The sequence below is a fragment of the Podarcis cretensis genome, assembly GCF_951804945.1.
Source record: "Podarcis cretensis genome assembly, chromosome: 4".
Classification (NCBI taxonomy): domain Eukaryota; kingdom Metazoa; phylum Chordata; class Lepidosauria; order Squamata; family Lacertidae; genus Podarcis; species Podarcis cretensis.
The window spans coordinates 96,475,881-96,501,670 of NC_137173.1; the positions used below are offsets into that span (position 1 = coordinate 96,475,881).

Sequence of the window (25,790 nt, forward strand, 5' to 3'; positions counted from 1 at the left end):
TGCTTACACTTCGGTGACTGAATGTAGGGATGCTCTAGTCTAGACCATGTATTAACAAGCTGGTCCATGGAACAAAAGTGTCCATAGGCGTCATCCAGGTGGTCAGCAGTGTATCCTGTGAACCACCCTGAGACCTGCGGTTGTAAGGCGGTATACAAATTTAATTAATAGTAATAATGATGATGTCTGTAGATTTGCGGATGAAGATGAGTGATGGCACATCCATTGGAATAAGTGTTCCTTGTGATTTTTAATTGCATTTTCTTGTTTCTTTTATTTCTTATGATTTATTGTATTGCAATTCAAAATCTATGGCATGCAGTAAAATACAGCGTATGAGAAGTAAAATTGTACAGCTTCTAGCACAGTGCGTTACAATTGCTGCAACACGCAGACAAGTTGTCTTCTAAGACACTCAGCGTTTTTCAAGTGGTCCATGGGGGGTGGGGAATGTTTGGGAACCACTGCTCTAGACCATTATCTTGTTGAATGTATGTATTAGCCATTATAGAGCATTGTAGTGTAGGAAGGAACCTAAAGGAACTGTTTATTCTTCAAGTGTTAGTTTTTCCATGATGCGAAACTCTCAGGAAATAATAATAATACTTATTTATTAAATTTGTTAGTCTCTTTATCTTGTCCAAGGTCATCTGAAATGACTTACAACCAACCAAGCCATGCCAAGAAATCGTGGAGGCTAATTAAAAAACACATCTCTATTGTGCCACAGGAATTATATCTCAATCTGTACCTTAGCATCCAAATTATTGGAAGATATGTTTTATAAATAACCCATTTATTTATAGGATTTCTTACTTTGACAGTAGGTCTCAGGGCAAGCTGCAACAATATAAAATAGGTTAAAACAATTTACAAGCGAGTCCTAAATTATACGGGTTGTATCCAATGTTAGATTTAATTCAGAGTGCATCAATAGAAATTAATGAGCATGACTAACTTAGATCCATTAATTTCAGTGGGCCTACTCTGAGTAAAATTTAGTTGGCTACGGCTCTGAATCTCAACTATCAAACATCAGGTGATGCGTCCTCAGCATGCAAAGGAAACTATGCAACAAAAATGCCAGCTGTGCTTTTGTGGGGATTTAGTTCCACAGGTGTGCCCTCTCTGTGGCTGGGCTGCCACATCCTGAACTTCTGAAGGTGGCAGAACCACCAAAGAGGGAACCCTCTGCTGATCTTAACACCCCCCTCTTCCCCCCAAAATAATAATTCTGTAGGGATGGATACAGTCTCTCAGGTCTTTTCCTACCTCATGTGTGCCGAACGTAACATAAAAAATATAACATCGGACTCTTTTTCAAATTTAGAAGCTAAATAAATGAGGTAATGCTATAGTACGTTGTTTGTGGCAAACCTCTTTCTAAGAAAAAATGCAATTTCCGCATTGAATGTGGAGATTATAAACCGCTTGTCTAAATTCATCAGCTTTTATTTTGGCAACCTTTTTTTTTTTTTAAGTGAAGGTTACATTACTTGGATTAATATGCACGAACAAATCTCAGTACCAACAGATGGCAGCCTGTTACCCATAACCCTGTACATGCCAGCACTACTGCTTCTGAGGGGGGGAAAAGCTGGTGGTGTTGACTCTTTAGTCTGATTTTAAAATGTAAATTATTTCCTTCAGTATTTGTGTGCATGTTCTCATGTGTTTTCTTTCAAAGCATTCTCAAATCAGCCTGCAATTGAATCGGTACAAGAGCATCTGGTGGTGTTTCTCCCCTACCCGCTTCTTGCATTTCTGTTTTCTTGTAGAGGTGTCATTTTACCTTCTCAAGAAACACCATTTTCCAGGGAGATTCCTTTTTCATTGGCGTGGACGCATTGTTTTTGCACATTAGGCAAGCTGCGCTGCCTTGTCAGTCAATGCATTCCAACCAGTTTAAGACCAATAGAGCTGCTGAACTTCTGTGTGATTGGCTACAGTGGACTGGGAGGGATTTTGCCGGAAGGAAGGACTGCAGTTGTTCACCAACAGAGTTCAGGCTGCCTTTGCTTCATCATCGAAAGGAAAATCCCCAGATAAAGCGTACGGCTTCCAGAGAGGCGGGAGAAAATAAGCAGCGGTAATTATTTCACCGGAGACATATTCATCGTCATGATGCAATCGAAAAGATAGGACCGCTATTGCATTAGAGTATTTTGTTTGTGTGATTTAAGTGTCAGATAGACAGAGCAACACAAGGTACGTAGGAGGCTGGTTTTCTTTTACTGAATGTTTAAAGAGTTTGCTGCAGTATGCTGCATACCATATGTGTTGCTTAGAGGGGCAGAAAAAGAGACCCCCCCCCTGTACAAAGAGTCTCTGTAGGATGTTTGTGTTTTATTAAGAGAATTCAGTGTAAAGCAATTCAAGTGATCCTGTCTCTCTATAGGGTGATGGGACAGATCTATTGAAAAATAACACATTTTTTTGTGGGGAAACAAGCAGTCAATGTTTCTAAAAAGTACTGCATGTCTAAATGAATCCCAAGAACTGTGTATCTGGGAAGGGGATTAATGAACTTTGCAACAGACAGATTCGAAAGGAGTTCATGGAATAAAACATTCTGTCTTGGGGGGGGGGGGATGTCAGCTTAAACTAACAGCACAACCCTGTGCCAGTTTCGTCAGAAATAAGCCACGCTGTGTTCAATGGGGCTTACTCCCAGGTAAGTCTGTGATTGTTTTAGTTAATCTACCTGCCAAAATTTGGCAATGGCCATAATTTCTAAAAGGAATCTGTTTCTTCACAAAAGAACAGTGGAAATCGTCGCCCATTGCAATGTATGTCTCCATGATTTGATAGCAGTGATTGATTTGGAGTGTTATTTTCAAACTTGTCATGTTATTTCCAAAGTTGTCAGTACTGTAGAACCCTTATATAAAACAGAAATGGCCAGGCCAGGCTGGTAATAGTTACTGCAGATATCTTATCTATATACATTTTTAATGAGAACACACAGCCAGCAGAATAATTTAATGAGGAGGTCTGGCTTTTAAAGCCGAGACATGTCAGTTTACTTGATAAGAACTAGCTACAAGCAGCAACAGAAGATTTATGTTGAATACTCTCACTTACGAGATTGGGGAAAGCTGCAGTTGGGATGGAAGACTTTGATTCTTCTGAATAGAAAGTTGGGTTTGGAAAGGCAGAGTTTACTGTTAATTTCACTGTCTTCTATACCCACTGTGTTCAAGAAGAAATTAATTTGCAGAAATTGGTTGTTAGTTGTTCATTTCTCTCATTTTTTTCATTCTTGACTATTGTTTTTTACACACACATGATTTTATGATGAAGATTTTTAAAACTGAAGCATGAAAAATACTAATTCATGATCTGTCATGGATATTTAAACATACAGGTCATTTCTCAAAGCATTTCTCAATTAAAGGAGTTCAGACTGAGCATGCTTTCAGAGTAGAACTATAATATTGTGTTTAGCTGCTACCAAACAAACTGGTATTGCAAAAGCAGAATAGTAACTGTTTGTCTGGTTTTTAGGACATGTAATTAAAGATTTGTCAAGTTGCTTCTATGCAGTGCAACATCTCTGTAATTTTAAGAAATGTTCCAATTTTGTTTCACTGAAAAATGTTGCGCAAGGGATTTTTCTTGTACAGTATCTATTAAGTGAGGAGGCGCTTAACTTCTCATTTGTCCTATCATTTACTTCCTGATATGGCAGTGTGTTGATCGGAATATAGCTGGTGCAATATAGCTGCAATTATATATCCCGTTTTCTGGGATTAAACTTTATTGAACCCAATGAGACTTTTGGGTAGATATGTGTAGGATTGTTCTGTGATTGCCTTCATTTGTTCAGAGAGCCTTCTGGAAGGTTGATATTGATATAGGCTGCTTTTCTATTTTAGAACAGTGCCTTTTTGAAATTACTAAAAAAACCGGGGGGAAAGAATTGCCTTTAGGAATACTTAAGGAGTAATTCTACACCAGTATAAAGCAAGCTTGCCATAAAGTAAGCCAGTTTTAAAGTTACACCAGATCCAAACTCTGTTAAGCAGTGGGGTTGTTGCTACCAGGCCTAAGCCTGGTAGAGCAAAAACAAGCCTTTAAATAGTGTTTTAGTTACATTTCCCTTTTTCCTGGTTTGATTTATTCCGGGTTGCCAGTTCATATGACTCAGCTGAAAGGGCTTAGAATCCAGACAAAGTCCCACCACACCCCAGAACACCCCATTTTCAGGGCTTTCTCCTGTTTAAGATTCACTGGATCTCAGGTAAGCTGGGATGGAGGAGATACTGGCATATCTCTGGCTGAGCCGAGGTTGAGGGAGTTAAGACAGCGTAGCCCAGCTGTGCCAAGAATCTTCCTGCTCAGCCAGAGATCTGCTGGATCCTAACCCACTCATCCCAGTGGATCATTTTATCATTTCCCCTGTAATTGTAGCTCCTTGTATGGCATTGTTTTTTAATTCTCCCAACTTCAGATTGCTTGTAAAGTATGTAACGGGAGGACACAACTATGTAACTCGCTGGCTGATGTTATATGTAAGCTCTGATAGATAAATTGAAACACCAAATCTACGAGTCCAAGATGAAGATAAGGTGCCACCCTAACAATAAACAAGACCTAAGTTTTTATTTGAATTCTGTTAGTATTATCTAAAAGTAAGATATCTGTCACATATATCTAATATATAATTTAAATAACTTTCCTTAGCCAAAACCTGGTGACCTCGAGATGTTTTGGATTCTACAGCCTCCACCAACCTCTGCCAGTGTGGCCAGTAATCACGGATGATGGAAACTGCAGTTCAAAATGTCTAAAGGTTGTGGAAGGCTAGTTTGGAGTGTTTCAGCATCTTACACAGCATCATGGCAAATACCGCTTTCAGCAGATATAAGAGCAAGCACATAGCGCTAGTACTTTGGGGCTAGACTGCCAGCTCGTTTTCAGGCCCAATTCATGGTTCTCATGTTAGTGTTTTAAACCAGAAACAACTTAGGCCCCAAATATATGAAAGAACACTTCCTTCTCTACAGACCCTCTTGGGGACTAAGATCAACAGAGTTCCTCTGCCTGCAGAGGTTTGGTGTAGTAGTGACTGGAAGAGAGGGCATTCTCTGTGACAGTCACTGTGTTGTGGAACTCCCTACTTACAGAGTTAGGTCTGGAATGCTCATTATACAGCTTGCGGAAAATTCTGAAGACGTACTGCATTAACTGGCTTTTGACACTCAGGGTGTATATTTTTAGGACCCACCTTGTTTGGGGTGTTGTAAGTTGTTTTAAAATGTTTTTAATACTGTTTTTTTAAATGTTGTAACCTGCTCAGGGACCTTGGGGGAAGGATAGGATGATGATGATGACGACGACGATAATAATGATAATTAATAATGACGTATGGGGTGTTAAGGGACGCGGGTGGCACTGTGGGTTAAACCACAGAGCCTCGGACTTGCCTATCAGAAGGTCGGCAGTTCAAATCCCCGCAACGGGGTGAGCTCCCATTGCTCGGTACCTGCACCTGCCAACCTAGCAGTTCGAAAGCACGTCAGAGTGCAAGTAGATAAATAGGTACCGCTCCAGCGGGAAGGTAAACAGTGTTTCCGTGTGCTGTTCTGGTTCGCCAGAAGCGGGTTTGTCATGCTGGCCACACGACCCGGAAGCTGTACGCCGGCTTCCTCGGCCAGTAAAGCGAGATGAGCGCTACAACCCCAGAGTCAGACACGACTGGACCTAATGGTCAGAGGTCCCTTTACCTTTACCTTTATGGGGTGTTAGGGGAGGAGTAGCACCTCTGATCCCCACTATGCACTCAGCTCTCACCTGTGGCTCCTAGAAGCTGTCAGTATGTGACAGCAGCCACACACCAGGAAAGGCTTCAACTGGCTGGCTAAACCAGGTGTGGGTAGCTGATGGGTCTCAAACCCTCAGTGAGTTAGGGATTTCCCCTACATGCAAAGATAGGCTCCATCAGATGGAGTGGAAAAAAGCAATAGCGGGTCCAATGGTCAAGAAGGCAGTTTTGGCACATGCCATAGAGGGAAGTGAGGGGCAGATTGGGCTCATCAACCTGAGAAGGCAACCCATACAAGAGAAGGAGAATTCTGGTCCTAAACCTCCACAGCCTTACATGATATCTTCGGGAGAAGAAAAGGCCAAGGAGTAAACCCTACACAAATTCAGAGTGGTGTCCCTAAGACAGTTGGATGGGGACTTACATGCCTCCTTCTGGAAAATTCTGCAGCCAAGCTGTTGTCAAACGTGTTACTCTGCTTTCCTTTGGCCCACATCAGAGAGATCTTGTCTGGGCAGCCCAGGAGCTCCATACACAATGTGCAGGTTTGCATCCCAGGTAGGTCACTGGTGCTGCTAATGTTCACCCGTGGAGGTGCACTCCATTGTCTCTTGAGACGGATGCCAATAGCAGCAGCAGCAGCAAAAACGACAACAACAGTAATAATGGAAAGCAGACTTGGAGGAAAGCAGCCACTGCGATAGCAAATGGGAAGAAAATTGAGCATGAAATGTGGGAATGCGCTGTAACAATAGTAGCTGGGTGCTTTTGAAGGACACTGGGCAAGGCAAGATATAGTGCACCTGAATCATACGTTTGCACTACTAGCTACCTAAAACCCAAGCTTTTTTCATTCTTCTAGTGACAGTTTTGGGTCGAGACAACCTTTATTAGGATGATGGTACTCTGTGAATTGGCCCTATGCCACAGTACTTGGGATGCGATGGAGTTGCGTCATGCATAATTTCCTTTTTGCACGGTCCTCTGGGGATCTGACTAGTTTGGAAAAGAATTGTCTGTACATATAGGCTGGACACCACTGAGCAGGAGTCGCATGCGCCTCCGTCCTTTTGCTTGAGACATCAACAACTATTTGCTTTCTAAGTTGTTTTGTGCAGTGCCTCAGCTCTCTCTGCTTGTGGCACATTGTGCTCTGGACTGCCAAGACTTGTCAATGGATAGTCCTGCTGTTAGGCAGGAAATTGTGCTAGAACACTTGTGGCAAAAAGTCTGTGATTACCAAGGTGTGTGCCCTTCGTTGGGTGGGCACTGAATGCTCTCATTGTAGAAAGCACAGCTCAAGAGAACTTGGCAGTATATTTTTAACTTCAAGTAGTGTGAGGGAAATGTGAAGTATATACATCTCTAAATATACATGTGGACACTGAGTGAAGGCATGCTAGCCTGAAAAAACTGTTCCAGAAGTATTTACAGTGGTGCCTCGCAAGACGAAAAGAATCCGTTCCGCGAGTCTCTTCGTCTAGCGGTTTTTTCGTCTTGCAAAGCAAGCCCATTGACGGCTTAGCGGATTAGCGCTATTAGCGGCTTTTAGCGGATAAGCGGCTTAGCGGCTTAGAAAAAGGGGGGGGGGGAAACCGTAGGAACTCGCAAGACATTTTCGTCTTGCGAAGCAAGCCCATAGGAAATTCGTTTTGCGAAGCACCTCCAAAACGGAAAACCCTTTTGTCTAGCGGGTTTTCCGTCTTGTGAGGCATTCGTCTTGCGGGGCACCACTGTAACACTCTTTGCTTTTACTCGTGATGGATGTTGCCTGAGGCTGCTAGCAGAATACGTTATGTTTAGAATAGGGACGAAGGGTACTCCAAATGCCAGGTGCCTGCAGGTATAAGAAGAATTCGTTAGCAACCATGAAGGTTTCATTTATGCACTGATATTAGAGGGAGTGATGGTGGAAATTGGTATGGTTGCTATTGCATGTTATCGTGTTGACTCTTGGGGCATGATCCGGTTCCACTGATTTTAATGGGAATATTAACCATGTGTTTAAATAACTTGCACTGAAATCAATAGATGCTTAAAATCTTTGGTCTGGCAAGACTTTGGCCTTTTGATTTATATCTCATTAGTGCATTAGCTTTTTGGAAAACAAAGAAGAGGTAATGCTTAATAAACATAACTTGTGTATATTCCCTATTGAATTTAATGGGGCTTATGTGCACCTACATTCAATCAATCAATCAATTAATCAATCCAATCAGTTAATTAATTAACAGCCCTTCAGCCCAAGGATCATTGGGCGGTTTACAGTATAAAAACACAAAAATATATTTAATATAAAGATACTAGTTGGAGTTGTAGTAGTAGTAGTAGTAGTTGTTGTTAGGTGTTATTTGCTGATGTGGTATTTGAATTTAGAATACAATATATGGATACTTAAGAATGACATTGATATAATAAAACTACTATTAAGCAGAGAGGACAGTCTCGTGCAAAAATAAGATTTGAAATTTGCCTTATGTCCTCGAATTCCGCAAACATCCATCTGGTAATTGGTAAATAACAGCATATCTACAATTTGAGTTCCTGCATGAATTAATTAATATCCGCATATCATCTCTTTGATATACTGTGCTCTGCTGTTGCTCCCTTGAGTGTATTGATCTTAATTGCCATTCTTTTGCTAATTTAATTTTAGCTTCTGATGGTAAATTCTTTCCTTTGTTCCCTTCACTGCTTCCTACTACCTGGAGCAGGGGTCGGCAACCCGCGGCTCCGGAGCTGCATGTGGCTCTTTTACACCTTTGCTGCGGCTCCAGGGCGGATACTAGCGAGGGCAGGAGGCGCACTGTGCGCCCCGACACTCCCCACTGTGGCGGGCGCTGTACTGGCTGTGACATCGCATGGGGGCGGTGCGTGCGTTAGTCACGCACCGTCCCGATGTCACCTTCCCGCCCGCCCGCCCGCTACATTGTAAGGGGCATGTACGCTGGTCACTGTTTTGAAGGGGAGTGAAGAACACACACACACACAAAAAGGTAACTTGTTAATTTGACATTTATTTCTAATTCTGAGTAATTCTGAGGGGTCAAACAAAGAAATAATAAAAAAGTGACAAAAAAGTTATTTTTATAATGACGAGTTTTGCGGCTCCCAGTTTTTTTTTTCTTCGGAAACGGGTCCAAGTGGCTCTTTTTGTCTTAAAGGTTGCAGACCCCTGACCTGGAGTGAAGCACAAATTAACATTACATATGTACCCATTCAAAACATGTTTCAATAGTTGACAAGGGATGCAGACCATTATATACATTTTGTAATTTAATAACCACACATATTAAAACCCCAATATATCAAATCCCATTGATTTCAATTGGGTTTATTGGCTTGGAGAATTTGTGGATACTTTACACTCTGATCCTAATCCTAACTGTGATTACACGGAAAATAATTTCCAATAATTTTGGCAGGTCTTACTTCCTAGGAAGTGTGTTTATACTGAAGTCTTTGGTTTTTATTTATCTCCCGGCTCAGTTGAGATATTACCTTCTTGATGGTTGAGCCAGTTCATCACAATGGGATTTCACACCACCAAAAAACCTCCGTATGTCCAAATCCTATGAGAATTATGAAGTACTGCTGACATTAACAGCAGAAACCAGATTCTGTGGGGACTTACTAGATAGTAGCTAAGCAGTTTGAACTCTCCCACGTGATTGGGATGAAGAAACGGCTTAAAGGAGTTGAGATCTGGAGACAGCACACACACACTGTATATTTAAAGCACATGACTTACCTCAAAGAATCCTGGAAACGGTAGTTTAACCATTGCAGAGCTACATTTCCAGCATTTAGTTCCTAGACTACTTCGGGGAAAGTCATGTGCTTTCAATGTGCATTAAACATGTGGTGTGTACACAGCCAGAGAGGCAGCTCCCACCCAGCAAAGGTAACCTTTAAATCAGACCTCAGCGTAAAGGTGTCCTGTAGAATCTTTCCACTTTCAGAGCTGTTGCAAGTTTGCATTTGCTAACATAGCATACGCCTACTTACACTTTTAACTTGCTTTTGTGGCACCCTCATTTAAGCAGTGTGCCTTTTTGCAGCGAGTTACTAATGGCTTTGAAACTAACCTGACTGGCCTGATCACTTTCTACTTGCAAGAGTTGTTATCCATTACATCTTGCCTGGGCTTGACCGACAAACCCACAGGCAGAGTAGACCTAAGGCAGCAGATTTTATTAAAGATTTCACAAACTGCTTCCAAATCCTTGTTTGAAATTGAAATCCTTGTTTGACGTAGGTTTGGAAGCGGTCCTGGTTAGGGCTGGCCTTAAGTTGCATGGCATTGGCAAGCTTTGGTTATTGCAAACCACAGAAGGGAGGAGTGAAGCTGCTGCGCGTGAGGGGGATGGGGCAGAACAAGGACTGCTCAAACTTGTGGAACATTCCCAATCATTTGTTGATTAGGTGAGCATGACATGTGAACCAGTATGGTAAGCTAAACGTAATTGGCCTGTTGGCTTTTCAAAGCTCATCCCGACAAAGAATGGGTGTCTCTCTGCAGTGAATTCAGTGTACAAGCAAGCCCCTATACACTTTGTAGTGACTTTGAAGTTCTTTAACTTTTACCTTAATGTGTGTGTATTCTTATTTTGGCCTATTCTTAGGCGAGTTATCTTAGAATCATAGAATTGGAGGGGAAGAATCATAGAATTGAAGGGGACTGCAAAGGTCATCTCGTCCAACCCCCTGAAATACAGGAATCTCAGCTAGGGATACCTCAGTTGGTAGAGCATGAGACTGTTCATCTCAGGGTTGTGGGGTCAAGCCCTACATTGGGCAAAAGATTACATGATCCTCATGGTCCCTCCCAACTCTTTCATTCTATGATCGGGTCTTCTGTTCTTAACATTAGATACACTGCAGATTCTTTGAGATTTGTTTCTGATGAGTTGTTTAGAACAGCCTCACACGTCATGCAATACCTGCGTTTGCTGCTCAGTTTCTCAAGCAGGTATAATTTGTGGACTTGTAATGCTGAATGCACACCGGAAGGGGACCTTCAGCCAGCTAGAGCTGTTAGCATGTGCAGACAGCTGTTGGTGTGCATCTGCCCTTCATACTTAATGTGTGTTAGTCAAGACACTGGTGTAGTGCTAGTATATCCCCAACAAGTGCTGCGTACAGAAGTTTATTTTATGTGCATTTGATGGGGTTGACCAGTTTTAGCTCATTTCTGAATGAAGCAGAGAAAATCATAAAAGGAAGAGAGTAATGATCTAAGAATTGTGTAAGAAGAAAAAGGTGCTGCTGGACTCCCACAGGGATCTGCAAGCAGTTTTGTGTGGATATTGAAAAGCATGGGGGATAAAATGGAGCCTTTAGGATCCCCATGGCCTAATTGCTGCAGAGGAGAGCAACCATCCTCCAGCACAACCGTTTTGCAAATGACTGTCCCAAGTAGGGAGAAGAACCACTTTGGTGTTGTACTGCCTGCCGGAGAGGGTGGAGTTGCCACGGAAGTGACTTTAGGAAGCTGGTCAGACTAATGGTCCATCTAGTTCGGTATTGTTTTTTCTGCCTGGAAGTAACTTTCTAGGTTTTCAGATCGTAATCTTTTCCAGCCCTACCTGGGGCCCTTTGGATGTGCTCTGTTGCCAAGCCATGGCCACTCCCCAAAGTCTGAAGACCCTCAGACTTGCTCTTCTCAGCTCACCTGGTAGAACATTGCAGCTGATGTGAGGGTCCTTCAGACCCTGGTCTGCAGCACCATACAGAGGAGCACGATAACCTACCACACCCAGGAAGGTTCCAGCATTGTAGGGAGAGGTACAGCCGCCCTGTCCTGTTGCTTAAGGACCAGTTCAAGGATTTAACCATGATGGGAAGGGAGATGATGTTGGCAGAACAACAACTTGTGATGAATCCTCACTGCCATTATCGGGGCACAAGGGGTGCCTTCTCTTGTCACAACAGATTTCAAAATACATTAACTAAGCTGACCCAATACACAATTATCCAGCCTTGCATAAAGGAATTCTTTTCTGGAGAGTTTTTGCCGTTGTAACAACTTGGGCCCTGCTTCCTTTGCAGCTGGTGGTAGATTTTTCCTCCCGCTTTCCCACATGGCCTAAACGCCACCAGTGCTATTATAATATAAAGCCAGCTTTGAAGTAAACCCAATAGATTTTCTTAATAAGCTCATTGCTATCCTGTAAATAGCACATTAAAAAAAACCCAACCTACCTTATAGTGGCTAGTGGATCAGTGGATCAGGTTAAGTAATCCTGGCAAGGAAGATGTGGTTCATTTTAATGAAATTGTTACTTGTAGGTGAACATTATAAATAAGAAAACAAATAAACAAATCTTGATCAGCCTTGCAAAATAATTCCATCCATTTGATTCCTAGTACACTTTTTGCTACATTCTGTGGTGCCAGTCACGATGTTTTGCAATGAAATCTATTTAGGGTTACAGACTTTGTCTCTGCTAAGAGATGAGGAACGCTATTTTTTTCCTGGAAGAAGGCACATTCAGAGAAGGCCTTTACCTCCTGAGGAAATGAGGACAGACTGCTTGGAGATAGCTGCTAAATAATGCAAACTGGGACTGCAGCCCTAAACACTGAGCATGCATAGGATTGCCTTGTGAATAGTAAAATGATGAACTGGAAACTGTTATAGAGCCTTCTGAATACTAAGCATGTTCATCTGCATTATGCTAATAATAATAATAATAATAATAATAATAATAATAATAATAATAATAATTTATTATTTGTACCCCGCCCATCTGGCTGGGCCTCCCCAGCCACTCTGGGCGGCTTCCATAAAAACCAAAAATACACTAAAATATCACAGATTAAAAACTTCCCTGAACAGGGCTGCCTTAAGATGTCTTCTGAATGTCAGGTAGTTATTTATTGCTTTGACATCTGCTGGAAGGGCATTCCACAGAGCGGGCGCCACTACCGAGAAGGCCCTCTGCCTGGTTCCCTGTAGCTTTGCTTCTCGCAATGAAGGAACCGCCAGAAGGCCCTCGGCGCTGGACCTCAGCGTCCGGGCAGAACGATGGGGGTGGAGACGCTCCTTCAGGTATACTGGGCCGAGGCCGTTTAGGGCTTTAAAGGTCAACACCAGCACTTTGAATTGTGCTCGGAAACGTACTGGGAGCCAATGTAGGTCTTTCAAGACCGGTGTTATGTGGTCTCGGCGGCCGCCCCCAGTCACCAGTCTAGCTGCCGCATTCTGGATTAGTTGTAGTTTCCGAGTCACCTTCAAAGGTAGCCCCACGTAGAGCGCATTGCAGTAGTCCAAGCGGGAGATAACCAGAGCATGCACCACTCTGGCGAGACAGTCCGCAGGCAGGTAGGGTCTCAGCCTGCGTACCAGGTGGAGTTGGTAGACAGCTGCCCTGGATACAGAATTGACCTGCGCCTCCATGGACAGCTGTGAGTCCAAAATGACTCCCAGGCTGCGCACCTGGTCCTTCAGGGGCACAGTTACCCTATTCAGGACCAGGGAGTCCTCCACACCTGCCCGCCCCCTGTCCCCCAAAAACAGTACTTCTGTCTTGTCAGGATTCAACCTCAATCCATTAGCTGCCATCCATCCTCCAACCGCCTCCAGGCACCCACACAGGACCTTCACCGCCTTCACTGGTTCTGATTTGAAGGAGAGGTAGAGCTGGGTATCATCTGCATATTGATGGACACCCAGTCCAAACCCCCTGATGATCTCTCCCAGCGGCTTCATATAGATGTTAAAAAGCATGGGGGAGAGGACGGAACCCTGAGGCACCCCACAAGTGAGGGCCCAGGGGTCTGAACACTCATCCCCCACCACCACTTTCTGAACACGGCCCAGGAGGAAGGAGCGAAACCACTGTATAACAGTGCCCCCAGCTCCCAGCCCCTCTAGACGGTCCAGAAGGATGTTATGGTCGATTGTATCAAAGGCCGCTGAGAGATCCAGCAGAACTAGGAAACAACTCTCACCTTTGTCCCTAGCTCGCCGGAGATCATCAACCAGCGCGACCAAGGCAGTTTCAGTCCCATGATGAGGCCTGAATCCCGATTGGAAGGGATCCAAATGGTGCTAGGGCTAGAATGATCAGTAATTTGTTTTATATTTTTAATTTTAATTTTAAAATATGTAACTAGCCCCAAGACTGAGTGTCAAATGTGTTAAAACATTAAGAACTTTGTCTTCTCCCAGCTTAATCCTTCCCCCCCAAAGTCAGCCCAGACAGATAAATATCAAGTAACAGTGGAAAATGTTCATTTGTGTTAGCAGGTCTTAGGTGAAAAAAACCTTACAACTGATACTGATAGTGAAAGTGACTAGTTAATAATAATAAAAAAAGAACGAGTGTTTCCTGCAAAACTTGTGTTTGTCATTTAAGGATGAAGAGATTAGCTGATTGTGCAGTTTGTGCTATATTTCCTTTACATATCCTTGGCTTTAAAAATCTGTGGCACATTGTAAGAAGCAACTAATGCCATAAAGCTACTTAGATAGAGCGAAAAACCACAGGTAATTTGAAAGTTGTTTGAATAAGATTTCTGCTTTATTTTCACAGGTCCATGCATTGTAAGTGCCTTTCTGAAGTCACTCGTAGAAGAAACAATTCGCCTGCTTTTTTCCAGAACGATTTCTCTGCCAGCTCTTTCCTTATGTGTCATCTGGAGCAGTTTGCCAGCCACTTGATGCAAAATTGACTCCTGCATTTACAGAGCCTGAGGAAAATATTAGTTTGGGCATGAAAACTGCTGAATGTGTAGCTCTTTCCGTGTAATCAATGCCAACAAAGAGGACACAGTGGGCTAAAATGTTGTTGAGGAATGCCATTGCATGAAAATAAAACTTGCTTAACAAAACGGTGTCAACAAAACCATCAAGGGACTCACATTTTCTACAGCCAGAAATGCTACCGAGCATGAATATTGTGCAGCCAAAAGTCTACAAGTGGCACATATTAATTGATGATTGACATGCTTGCTGATAAATAGCTGTCTCATTCAGCTTTGTGCGCATTGGACTCTCTGAAGCATTTATTACATCATTGCTGCAAGGAGCTATTTACATTGAAAGGGTTTCCCTGAGTTGTTGGAATTCATAACTCGAGGTGATTTCATTAACAGCAACTCTCAAAATCTAAATCAATTGTACACCATGGCTTTGAATGTTGCTCCTGTAAGAGACACAAAATGGCTGACATTAGAAGTGTGCAGGCAGTTTCAGAGAGGAACTTGTTCACGCTCTGATGAGGAATGTAAATTTGCACATCCACCCAAAAGCTGCCAGGTTGAAAATGGAAGAGTTATTGCCTGCTTCGATTCCCTAAAGGTAAGAACTAAACATTATGTGTCTTGTTTATGGCAAGAAATAATGGTTTATTAAGTAATTTTAAAGATACTACTGCTGTTAACAGTTGCAGTGTAAATTAAATACAAATTCTGGTTTGTATTAACAACAGCTTAGAATCCAGACTACGATGTGAGCTTCCAAATATACAGCAGGCAAACCAAGGATTGGAACTTGCCTCTTTTTGTTTCCCAACCTCTCTCTATACCCAGCTTAATTAAATTCACTGCTGTCTGTGTTTCAAAAGTCTGGTCTGGATAGAACAGCAGACTATGGTGTTCCACAGACTAGGACAGGCATAGGCAAACTCGGCCCTCCAGATGTTTTGGGATTACAATTCCCATCATCCCTGACCACTGGTCCTGTTAGCTAGGGATGATGGAAGTTGTAGTCCCAAGACATCTGGAGGGCCGAGTTTGCCTATCCCTGGACTAGGAAATCAAGGAGGGTATAGGAGAATGGAGGTGGGTGAAGGGGAACGCATGAGCCTGAAACTATTAACAAAAGCCAAACATGGGTTTTCCATTACATCCAAACTAGATCACCATTCCTTTTATTTGAGGTGTTGTCTGAATTCAGCCTGTGTTGTATCTTATTTGAAGAATGGGGGGAGACTGCATATTTTCCTTGTAGCTGTGAATCTCAAAGTCTGTGGTGTCACCTAGTATGCCATGAGTAATAAATTGATTTACATAATTATAAGCTCCTGTGTTCCCAAAGTACTATCAAAAGAGGAGACTGCCCACTGTTCCTGCAGCTTTAATTGCTCTGGCCTTACCTCCCCTCCCGTCAGCCTCCACAATGTGGAGGTAATTCTTACATACAGGCTAATACATTGTGAACAACTTGTCTATAAGGCCACTTTCTCAAATGAGTCTTAAATGGCTATGTTTTGAAAACTTCTAATGTGAATGTACAAACTAGATGGGCTGGATGCACACTCAACTTTACTTAATCCCCTCTAGAATTAAAACTGATGATGTGATTTAGAAAAATCAAGAGATTCAAAAGTGTTTAATATTGTCATATTCTGAAAGCATCCCAAGCCCCTTTAGCCACAGATTCCTGTAAATGACACCTTTAGATGATGTACTTCTTCTTCCCTTGCTTATTCTAACCTACCCAAGTCAACTGGCCTGGTGTATGAGAGTCAGAGCCCAGTATCTCTTGCCTGCGTCCCTAAACCCACTCTCCTATAAACCCCAACATTTCCATTTAGCATACCCAGCATCGCAGAAGCTGTAGAGCTTCACCAAAGCTGTTTGATAGTCAGTTCATGCTACAGAGAGCACATGTCTTCTTTCTTCAGCAGCAGGGTTTCTGGGAGCCCATTGGCTTTTCAGCTCTCCTCCTCGCAGTCAAGTTGTGGGATCAGCCTGAGAAAGCCTGTCCGGCTTCTTGAAACTTTTTGTTTGTATAAAGCATAAGAGCAACAAAAGTTTTATCGTGCATTTTTTATTGTAATTGGTTTGGTTGTTTATACAGGCTTATTAAGAGTCAAATGCTTAGTTCTGAGAATCAAAAGACCTGTTTAGTTTTAAAACGTTGATGTGGTTAAATGATTAAGGCTATTTTTGGCTTAGTGGTGGTACCTGGCTAGTGTGTAGACTTTTATGCTCTCTTTCTCGGAATGGTAAGTACTTGTCTGTCTCGCCCATTCTCTCTTTGGCTTAGAGCCCCCTTCCATAAAATGTTTTTCAACTTTGCACGTCTTAAATGTAAGACATTTGGATGTATGGATACCCTTTAAGAAGAGGAAGTGTTTGCATCAGCACCAAGATGCAAGTTAGTCTGCAAATGTACATCTTAGTAAACAGGTTCACACTATAACCTTCCTTTAGGATATTTCTGGTGTGTGTCTGGTCTGGAGAGAGATGTAAAAAGAAAGGCCCCTTCAGGAAAATCTGTTGGCTTTATATCATGCAAGTCCTTCACACAAACAATTGTCTTTGTGCACTATTAATGACCTTAATCCATGGATTATCATATTGTGTTTTAATAGCTTCTTAAGAGATGTTCTAGCTCATTTAGGACAGTGGAAGCATGCATGTTTTATTGTTACATGCACATCCTTTGCTCTCTTAGTCTATATGCGCCACATATAAACCATTTTACGTCTAACGCAACTTGCCTCGCTACCATAACCCACTCCTGGGTTAGCTCCTAACATCAGACTTGCTCATCCCCATTATTCACTGTCAGTCCCTGACCTCTCCTCCATCGCTGTATTGCGTGTCTGTTGTCAACTGTTTGCCACTTTTGTGAATTTGTATAATACCAAGGAAGACTTGGCGCTATGTGCAGTTAAATATTTAGCAGCAGGAACAGGAGTCCAAGTGATTGAAGGTGCGTGAGGGTCACCATTGCCATGCTTTTCATACAAGCAGAGTTATCTTTGCTTAAATTTTTATGTAAGCAAGTTTGCATGATGACCCCGGGGGCTGGGAGGCTTGTTCGCAAGTCACAGCACAGAGACAAACTCAGTATGATGGAAGCAAAGACATTTGTTTCTTCGTGGATCTGCCCTTATTCACAGGTAGTGCAGTGAAGAGAAAGAAAGAAAGAAAGAAAGAAAGGGGGGAGACACCTGTCACTTCTCACAATGATGGTGTGGAAAGTTCAGCTCCTACCAGCACCCTTCTTTTTTTGTCAGAAATTTGACCCACCTCTCAGCTGCTTTTTGTCTGATTGGACAGATATGGGAACAGCAAGCACAGCTGCCCCAAACCACTCTGTCATTAACTCACTTGGTGATTTGGGGCAAATCACAACATCTCAGTCTCTGTACTCAATCTCAATAAAAGATTAGGCACCTCCCTCCAAGCTGAATGAACGAACAAGGTGGAAAACTGTAAAATGATTAGGGGATGAAAACTTCTTGCCTGCTGCTCAGAATCTGCTCTCCTTCTAGTTCATATTTACAAGAGACATAACCCCAGAGGGGCTGCAGCAGAGCATGTGTATGAAAGTATCAGGGTTCTAAAAAGGTAAAGGTACCCCTGCCCGAACGGGCCAGTCTTGACAGACTCTGGGGTTGTGCGCCCATCTCACTTAAGAGGCCAGGGGCCAGCGCTGTCCGGAGACACTTCCGGGTCACGTGGCCAGCGTGACATCGCTGCTCTGGCCAGAGCCAGAGCCAGAGCCGCACACGGAAACGCCGTTTACCTTCCCGCTGGTAAGCGGTCCCTATTTATCTACTTGCACCCGGAGGTGCTTTCGAACTGCTAGGTTGGCAGGCGCTGGGACCGAGCAGCGGGAGCGCACCCCGCCGCAGGGATTCGAACCGCCGACCTTTCGATCGGCAAGCCCTAGGCGCTGAGGCTTTAACCCACAGCGCCACCTGCGTCCCACAGGTTCTAGAGAAAAGGAAATTCCTAATTGAAAGCATTTTGATGGCCATATATTTTTACAACTTTTATTCCATCTTCATGAAACCCTTAACTGTGATACTAATCACTTGGCCAAATTTGCTTCAGATTCTCAGTGGTTACTAGCAGAAATCACCCGCTGGGTGTAGCAGAGATGCTACACTGACGTCCTGTTAGGTGGGTCACTATTGCTTACAGGAAGTTGGCACAGTGTAGATGCACCAGCGGAGCCAGTGGTGTGTTTTCATCACGCCAACTTTTCTGCCACCTCACTCCTCCTTTACGCCGTTCTCCTGCCAAAAGTTATATTCCAGGTATATCAAGTTAACATTTCTCATATAATATTATATTTGCAAACTTTCAGAAGAGAATTACCACACATACATATGGGCAATAGCCTTAGACAGTTTTCAGCAGAATTAAACACTAATCCAAAAGTCAGCTTAGAAGGAAGGCTTGCAGTGAAGCCAAAGACATAGTATATCATCATCTCTGTAATTTTCCAGTGGGGAAGCATTATTGCAAATATGCATCAATTATTATTTTTTATTTAGCCACTGTCTAAGGGCTAGTGTTTGTTTGGGTGCAGTTCATTAAAAGTATGAACGCATGAAGATCCATCAACAAGAAAGTTCCACAAAGGGAGAATAGGAATGGAAAAATCACCATGAGGTGATCCAAATTATTGAATAACCAGGGCCAAAGCAAAAGACAGCTTAACATTACTACCCATATTTCACATTAATATTTGTTGGCTGTATTGACCGGCAAGATACTAGGTGTTTTTGTTTTCCTTTAACATTATAATCAATCATGTTTGTAGGGGGTGTTGCATAATAATTTTAAAAATGCAATATTTTGAAATATTTCTGCCTCATAACTGGCCTTTATAAACCTAGAGGCTGTATTTTGAACCAAGTTTCTGTGCAGTTTTGAAAGACAGCTTCATTGGATAACAGTGGCTGGGTTATCTCTTCATAAGCTGAAGCTGATGAAAAGGTGCTTCGTGAAGAGAGGTCACTTGGGCCGTACCTAGGAACCTGATCATTTTAGGGGGAGTGCAAATCAATTCAGAACAGGCTGAACACCATCTGCTTGACCAGATGTACCCCTTGCCCATAGCCACTTTTGGACATATGGTGAAAAGTGGGGCATGTATGCCTTAAATAAAATAATAGAACTTCCATCTTGTCAGGATTGAGTTTCTGTTTAATAGCCTTCACCCATCCCATTGTCTATCCCAGACAGTGATTCAACAGTCTGAACACCTCACTTGTCTGAGATGCAAAAAGGAGAACTAGAGCTGGATGCCACCAACCTATTTTATAGACTGATGCTTCTGGGACATGGGAACTGTGAGGATTTGAATGCATCCGATCCCTGAAATATGCACCTTCTCTGTTTTGAAGACATCTGTTTTCTGTACCAGAATATGAATACATACATAATGTTTATATCTTACCTAGGGGTGACAGGAGTTCAACAGTAACTAATCCCACATCTAAAATTGTGTCCCTCCACTCTTCAGCCATTTAATCCAGATCAATACTCGAGTGATCACATGGATTATAATGAGATAAATATTTGAAGAAAACATGCATGCTAATTTTTCCATTCCATACGCATAAAATTGGCCCAAAATGTTTGAGACTTAAATTGTTTGGAACTTCAATGCATCATGTTCCTTAAGAATTGTTACCTAGAAGCACAAGTCACACCAATAGCTAGCCCTGTGCCCGAGTGTTCTCTGCCTGAGAGCAAGGTACTAATACTAAACTTAGCAAATACATATCTCAGTTCCAATGGGGAACACCACCATGTTGCCAGCCCTATAATAGAGCATATGTGATGTGCATGGCCTATTAATGTTTAAAGTTGATACTGGATCTGATATTATCTCTTTGCTGCTAAAACAAATTTAATGCAGGCTAGCCAGATACCTTTAAGTAAATGATGAACAGTAGCATCAAACACCCCTCCTCCCCAGTATTCATTTTTACTAAGGGAGATGGCAAAAACCTTGGTTGTAATTTTAAAAGGTACCGTTTAAATCAGGCTGTAGTATAACAATACTTAGTTGTTGTAAAGCGTTTTCAGTTGTTCACAGTGCTTCACGTGCTTTCTGTGGTTGTAATCCTTCTGACTCTGCAAGGTGTGCAAGCATTATTATCCCCATATTTCAGATGAATGGACTGTTGCTGAAAGAGAATGTCATGCCTAAGGACACATAGTAGATTCATGGCAGGGGTGAGATTTGAACCAGCACTCCAACTGCAATTGCATCATACATTTGTATAATGACATTACAATATTAGCATCCCCCCCCCAACCTCTTTCCTAATACTCCCTAATGTGGAGCTGACTGACACATAGTGACCACAACCCCAGTATCTCTTTCCTGGCCAGTCATCACCAGTTCAGACCCCATTAATGTATATATGTCGTTAGAATTTTTTGAATTTAATAATCACATAAAAATGATTTAAGCAAGTGCAGCTTCCCTTGGATTCTTATAATCTAATAACCCCCCCTTTTTAAGGCTTTCATGCTATATAAATAAGAAAAATCCTGTTTTAAAATGATTTAAATCAAACTTCATTTTTACTAGTCAGATATTTTCTAAAGTTGGTTGTACATCAGAACAACAACAAAAAATAATAATAATAATTTATTACTTGTACCACACGGATCTGTCTGTGTTGCCCAAGCCACTCTGGGCAGTTTCCAACAAAATCTAATAGAACATAATGAAACATCAGGCATTAAAAACATCCTGATGACTACGGAAAGTTGCATAATTGTGTCTCTCTTTGACATCTGAGGGGAGAGCATTCCACAGAGCAGGCGCCACTACGAAGAAGGCCCTCTGCCTGGTTCCCTGTAATTTCACTTCTTACAATGAAGAAACCACCAGAAGGCTCTGAAAAACTGGACCTCTCTTTCCAGCTGCGCTGAACGATGGGGGGGCGGTAGAGATGCTCCTTCAGGTATACAGGGCCAATTCTGTTTAGGGCTTTAAAGGTCCTCACCAACACTTTGAATTGTGCTCGAAAATGTACTGGGAGCCAATGTAGGTCTTTCAGGACCGGTGTTATATAGTCTCGGCGACCACTCCCGGTCACCAGTCTAGCTGCTGCATTCTGGATGAATTGTAGTTTCAGGGTCACATTCAAAGGTAGCCCCACATAGAGCGCATTGCAGTAGTCCAAGCAGGAGATAACCAAAGCATATACCACTCTGCTGAGACAGAACGCAGACAAGTAGGGTCTCAGCTGACATACCGGATAGAGCTGCTAGACAACCACCCTGGACACGTAATTGGCCTGCGCCTCCATGGACAGCTGTGAGTCCAAAATGACCACAGGCTGCGTACCTGGTCCTAGGGGCATAGTTCCAGGAAGTCCTCCACACCTGCCCACTTGCTGTCCCCGGTACTTCTGTCTTGTCGAGATTCAATCTCAATCTGTTATCCATCCTCTAAATGCCTCCACAAACTTACAGAGTTCTCTATACTTACATGCTCTGAGAGCAGGCCTCACTGAACTTAATGACACTACTTCTGAGTATGCCTCTATAGGATTGCACTGTGATTTGATTTGAAAGCATGGGCTTCTGCTTGTTCTTTAGACACATGTCAATCCCAGAAGAAGAGTTCACACTCTTTTCAGAGAATAATGTATTTTTTAAAATAATTTTTTAAGAGCTCATCTGACTGCTGAGGTAGCTGCAGGGTATTAAGCTGGATTCTGTTCATGGGTTATTCTGAATGAATAGAGATTGGCTTCTTGGACCTAGGGGCTGGATCACAATACTTTTGATGATTTTCTAGTCCCTGTTCCTTCTCTAGTTACCATAATAATGCACTACTTCTGTATATAGATAGAGAGATCTTCTCATTATGTTTGAATGAGGGTCATGGAGTCAGTTGTAAACGACTTTGCTTTAAGATGTTTGAATTTAGCATGTTTGTATTGTGTTCAGACCTCCTTTTAAATCCGCCTCCCCCCCCCCCCCCCAAAAAAAAAACAACACTCAGCCTTATAATTGGAAGAATAGGTCGACCAATGATATTTACCAACATATTTAGTAGGACTGGGTTTTGTTTTTCAGGTTTTCGGGGATTTTTTGTTTTTGCAGCTGTAGCATCTCCTTGAAGTAGAAACATCAAGATATAAAGACACATTCACAGGCTTGTAATAGCTTGTCTCAGTAATTATAGATTTGTTTCAAATTGTAGCCTTCCGCTAACAGAGGAGTCTGTCATCTTACATTGAAATGAGCAATTAAGTGTACAACTTGTAATATATTTGGTTGTTTAAAGAGAACCACAAAATACAATATGTTTGTTTGCTTCTCCTTTTTAACTTCGGGATTGTACATTTTTAAAAGCTGAATGTTCATTAAGAGAAATTATATAATCCATTCAGCGCAGTTTCCTAATTATTAGACAGTAATTGATTTACAGTACAATCCTGCTCATGCTTACTTGGAAGTAAGCACCACTGTGTTTATTGGGGATTTCCCCCTCTAGTAAGTGTGTTAAGGATTATAGCTTTGAAGATTCAAGATTTAGTGCCACTCACTTTGAACTAGTGGGAAACAGAGAGAGTAGAAATGGGGAATAAAAATGCCAGGAAAAAATGTGCAATGGCCTCTCCTGGTATGCCCCACGGAGGACCTTGTCTCATGAGACAGAGCGTTCCACCAGGCTGGAGCCAGTGTTGAAAAGGCCCTGGCTCTGGTCCTGGGCCCTAAGTTAGATTAGCCTCAACCAGAGCCAGGGCCTTTTCAACACTGGCTCCAGCCTGGTGGGAGCCCAGGGCCCTGGAGGATCTGATTTCTTTCCACAGGGCCTGTAAGACAGAGTTGTTCTGCCTGGCCTTTGGCTTGGAGTCAGTTTGATTCCCTCCCCCTCTTTCTTTTTCCTTTCTCCTCCTGTGATGAGGCTGCATTTTAATGTTTTAATGTTGTATTTTAATCTTGTTTTTTAAGTTGCATTTCAATCAACTTGTTTTTTATTGGTTGTTAGCCGCCCTGAGCCCAGTCTTGGCTGGGAAGGGCGGGGTATAAATAAAATTTATTTTTATCATTTTATTATTATTATTATTATTATTATTATTATTATTATTATACAAACAATTAGATATGAGACTTGTGGATTTATCTGGGAATGCTAGAAATATTATGAGCCAGGAATATCTAATTTAGAACTACAGTCATACCTCGGGTTGAAGTTGCTTCAGGTTGAGTGCTTTCAGGTTTCGCTCCACGGCGACCCGGAAGCACAGAACACGTTACTTCCGGGTTTTGCCGCTTGCGCATGCGCAGACGGTCAAAATGACATTACGCGTGGAAGTGGCGAATTGCGACCTGTGAACGTGCAGAGGCGAGTTGTGTTTACTTCAGGATGTGAACGGGTCTCCGGAACGGATCCCATTCGTATCCAGAGGTACCACTGTACTGATCTATTCATGATTACAAAGGGAAGACACCAAGGAGTAAAATTTTAAGGTTTTTGACTGACAGTGCATATCATTGCGGTTACATATTTAAAAACCACCCCATGAATCCTCCTTTACAGTAAACGCCATTGAAAGTGTGTATTTTGAGTAAACCTTTATAGTAAAAAGGTAAAGGTAAAGGTACCCCTGCCCGTACGGGCCAGTCTTGACAGACTCTGGGGTTGTGCGCCCATCTCACTTAAGAGGCCAGGGGCCAGCGCTGTCCGGAGACACTTCCGGGTCACGTGGCCAGCGTGACATCGCTGCTCTGGCGAGCCAGAGCCGCACACGGAAACGCCGTTTACCTTCCCGCTGGTAAGCGGTCCCTATTTATCTACTTGCACCCGGAGGTGCTTTCGAACTGCTAGGTTGGCAGGCGCTGGGACCGAGCAGCGGGAGCGCACCCCGCCGCAGGGATTCGAACCGCCGACCTTTCGATCGGCAAGCCCTAGGCGCTGAGGCTTTAACCCACAGCGCCACCTGCGTCCCAAACCTTTATAGTAGGAGTTGCCAACTTTCAAGAACTAGTGTGGAAATTTCAAATTTTGAGCAAGTGATGGGGTGCCAGTCACAAAATGGCTGTTGTGTCGTGGGGGGGGGGGGCATAATACAAAATTAGAGAGGGGCAACCGTCCCCTTCTTTATGCTTCTTGTGGGAAGTCCGCTGTGTCCTGCTGGTCCTGATAATGGAGATCACACATACACATTAATGCTGGTGCTGTCTATTAACAACAGAGAGCATTCATCAGTACCAGGAAAAATATACGAGGTAGCCACACCACTCTCGTTTTGCAGAAATCAGAAGGTATATGCACATTTTGCCCTATAGCTTGCTTTCCTAGTGGGCTAAAAACTTTATTATTATTATTTTAGATATGGGACCCGCTGGGACCCGGGTGGTGCTGTGGGTAAAACCTCAGCACCTAGGACTTGCCGATCATCAGGTCGGCGGTTCGAATCCCCGCGGCGGGGTGCGCTCCCGTTGCTCAGTCCCAGCGCCTGCCAACCTAGCAGTTCGAAAGCACCCCCGGGTGCAAGTAATTAAATAGGGACCGCTTACTAGCGGGAAGGTAAACAGCGTTTCCATGTGCTGCGCTGGCTCGCCAGGTGCAGCTTGTCACGCTGGCCACGTGACCTGGAAGTGTCTTCGGACAGCGCTGGCCCCCGGCCTATAGAGTGAGATGAGCGCACAACCCTAGAGTCTGGCAAGACTGGCCCGAACGGGCAGGGGTACCTTTACCTTTACCTTTATTATGAATCTGTTTATCAGTAACAAAACACAAAAATCAAGAACAACTTTGGTGCAATGGAATACAACACAATTACATAAGATGTTAAGTCTCTTGTACAAATACAGTGGTACCTTGGGTTACATATGCTTCAGGTTACAGACTCCACTAACCCAGAAATAGTGCTTCAGGTTAAGAACTTTGCTTCAGGATGAGAACAGAAATCGTGCTCCAGCGGTGTGGCAGCAGCAGGAGGCCCCATTAGCTAAAGTGGTGCTTCAGGTTAAGAACAGTTTCAGGTTAAGTACGGACCTCCAGAACAAATTAAGTACTTAACCCAAGGTACCACTGTACACCTAAGAGCCCAAGCAATGTTGCTGAATTTTCAAATTCTCCTGTCAAGAATTGCTGAAGGCTGTCTAAACCTCCCCCCTTCATTAAGACACTTAAAAAGGGATACCATTCTTTTTTTTTTCCCCTTCTCCTCCTGCGATGAGGCTACATTTTAATATTTTAATGTTCCATTATTTTAATGTTGTATTTTATTTTTGTTTTTAAGTTGTAATCATTCATCTTGTTTTTATTATTGCTTGTAAGCCG

General features: G+C 42.8%; 1 protein-coding gene across 15 annotated transcripts in view; it reads left to right on the top strand.

Annotated features, from left to right (window-relative positions):
- Positions 1–25,790, top strand: part of MBNL2 (muscleblind like splicing regulator 2) — a 79,286-nt gene that overhangs the window by 7,491 nt on the left and 46,005 nt on the right. For 12 of the 15 annotated variants that reach the window (XM_079972907.1, XM_079972912.1, XM_079972913.1 and 9 more), the window contains exon 2: positions 14,308–15,074. In XM_079972907.1, coding sequence (XP_079829033.1) covers positions 14,901–15,074 — 174 coding nt within the window. In that variant the 5' untranslated portion in view covers positions 14,308–14,900. Of the gene's footprint in view, positions 1–2,063; positions 2,209–12,231; positions 12,375–14,307; positions 15,075–25,790 lie in introns of those variants that run through there. The other 3 variants (XM_079972914.1, XM_079972916.1, XM_079972915.1) reach the window with 3 other exon arrangements.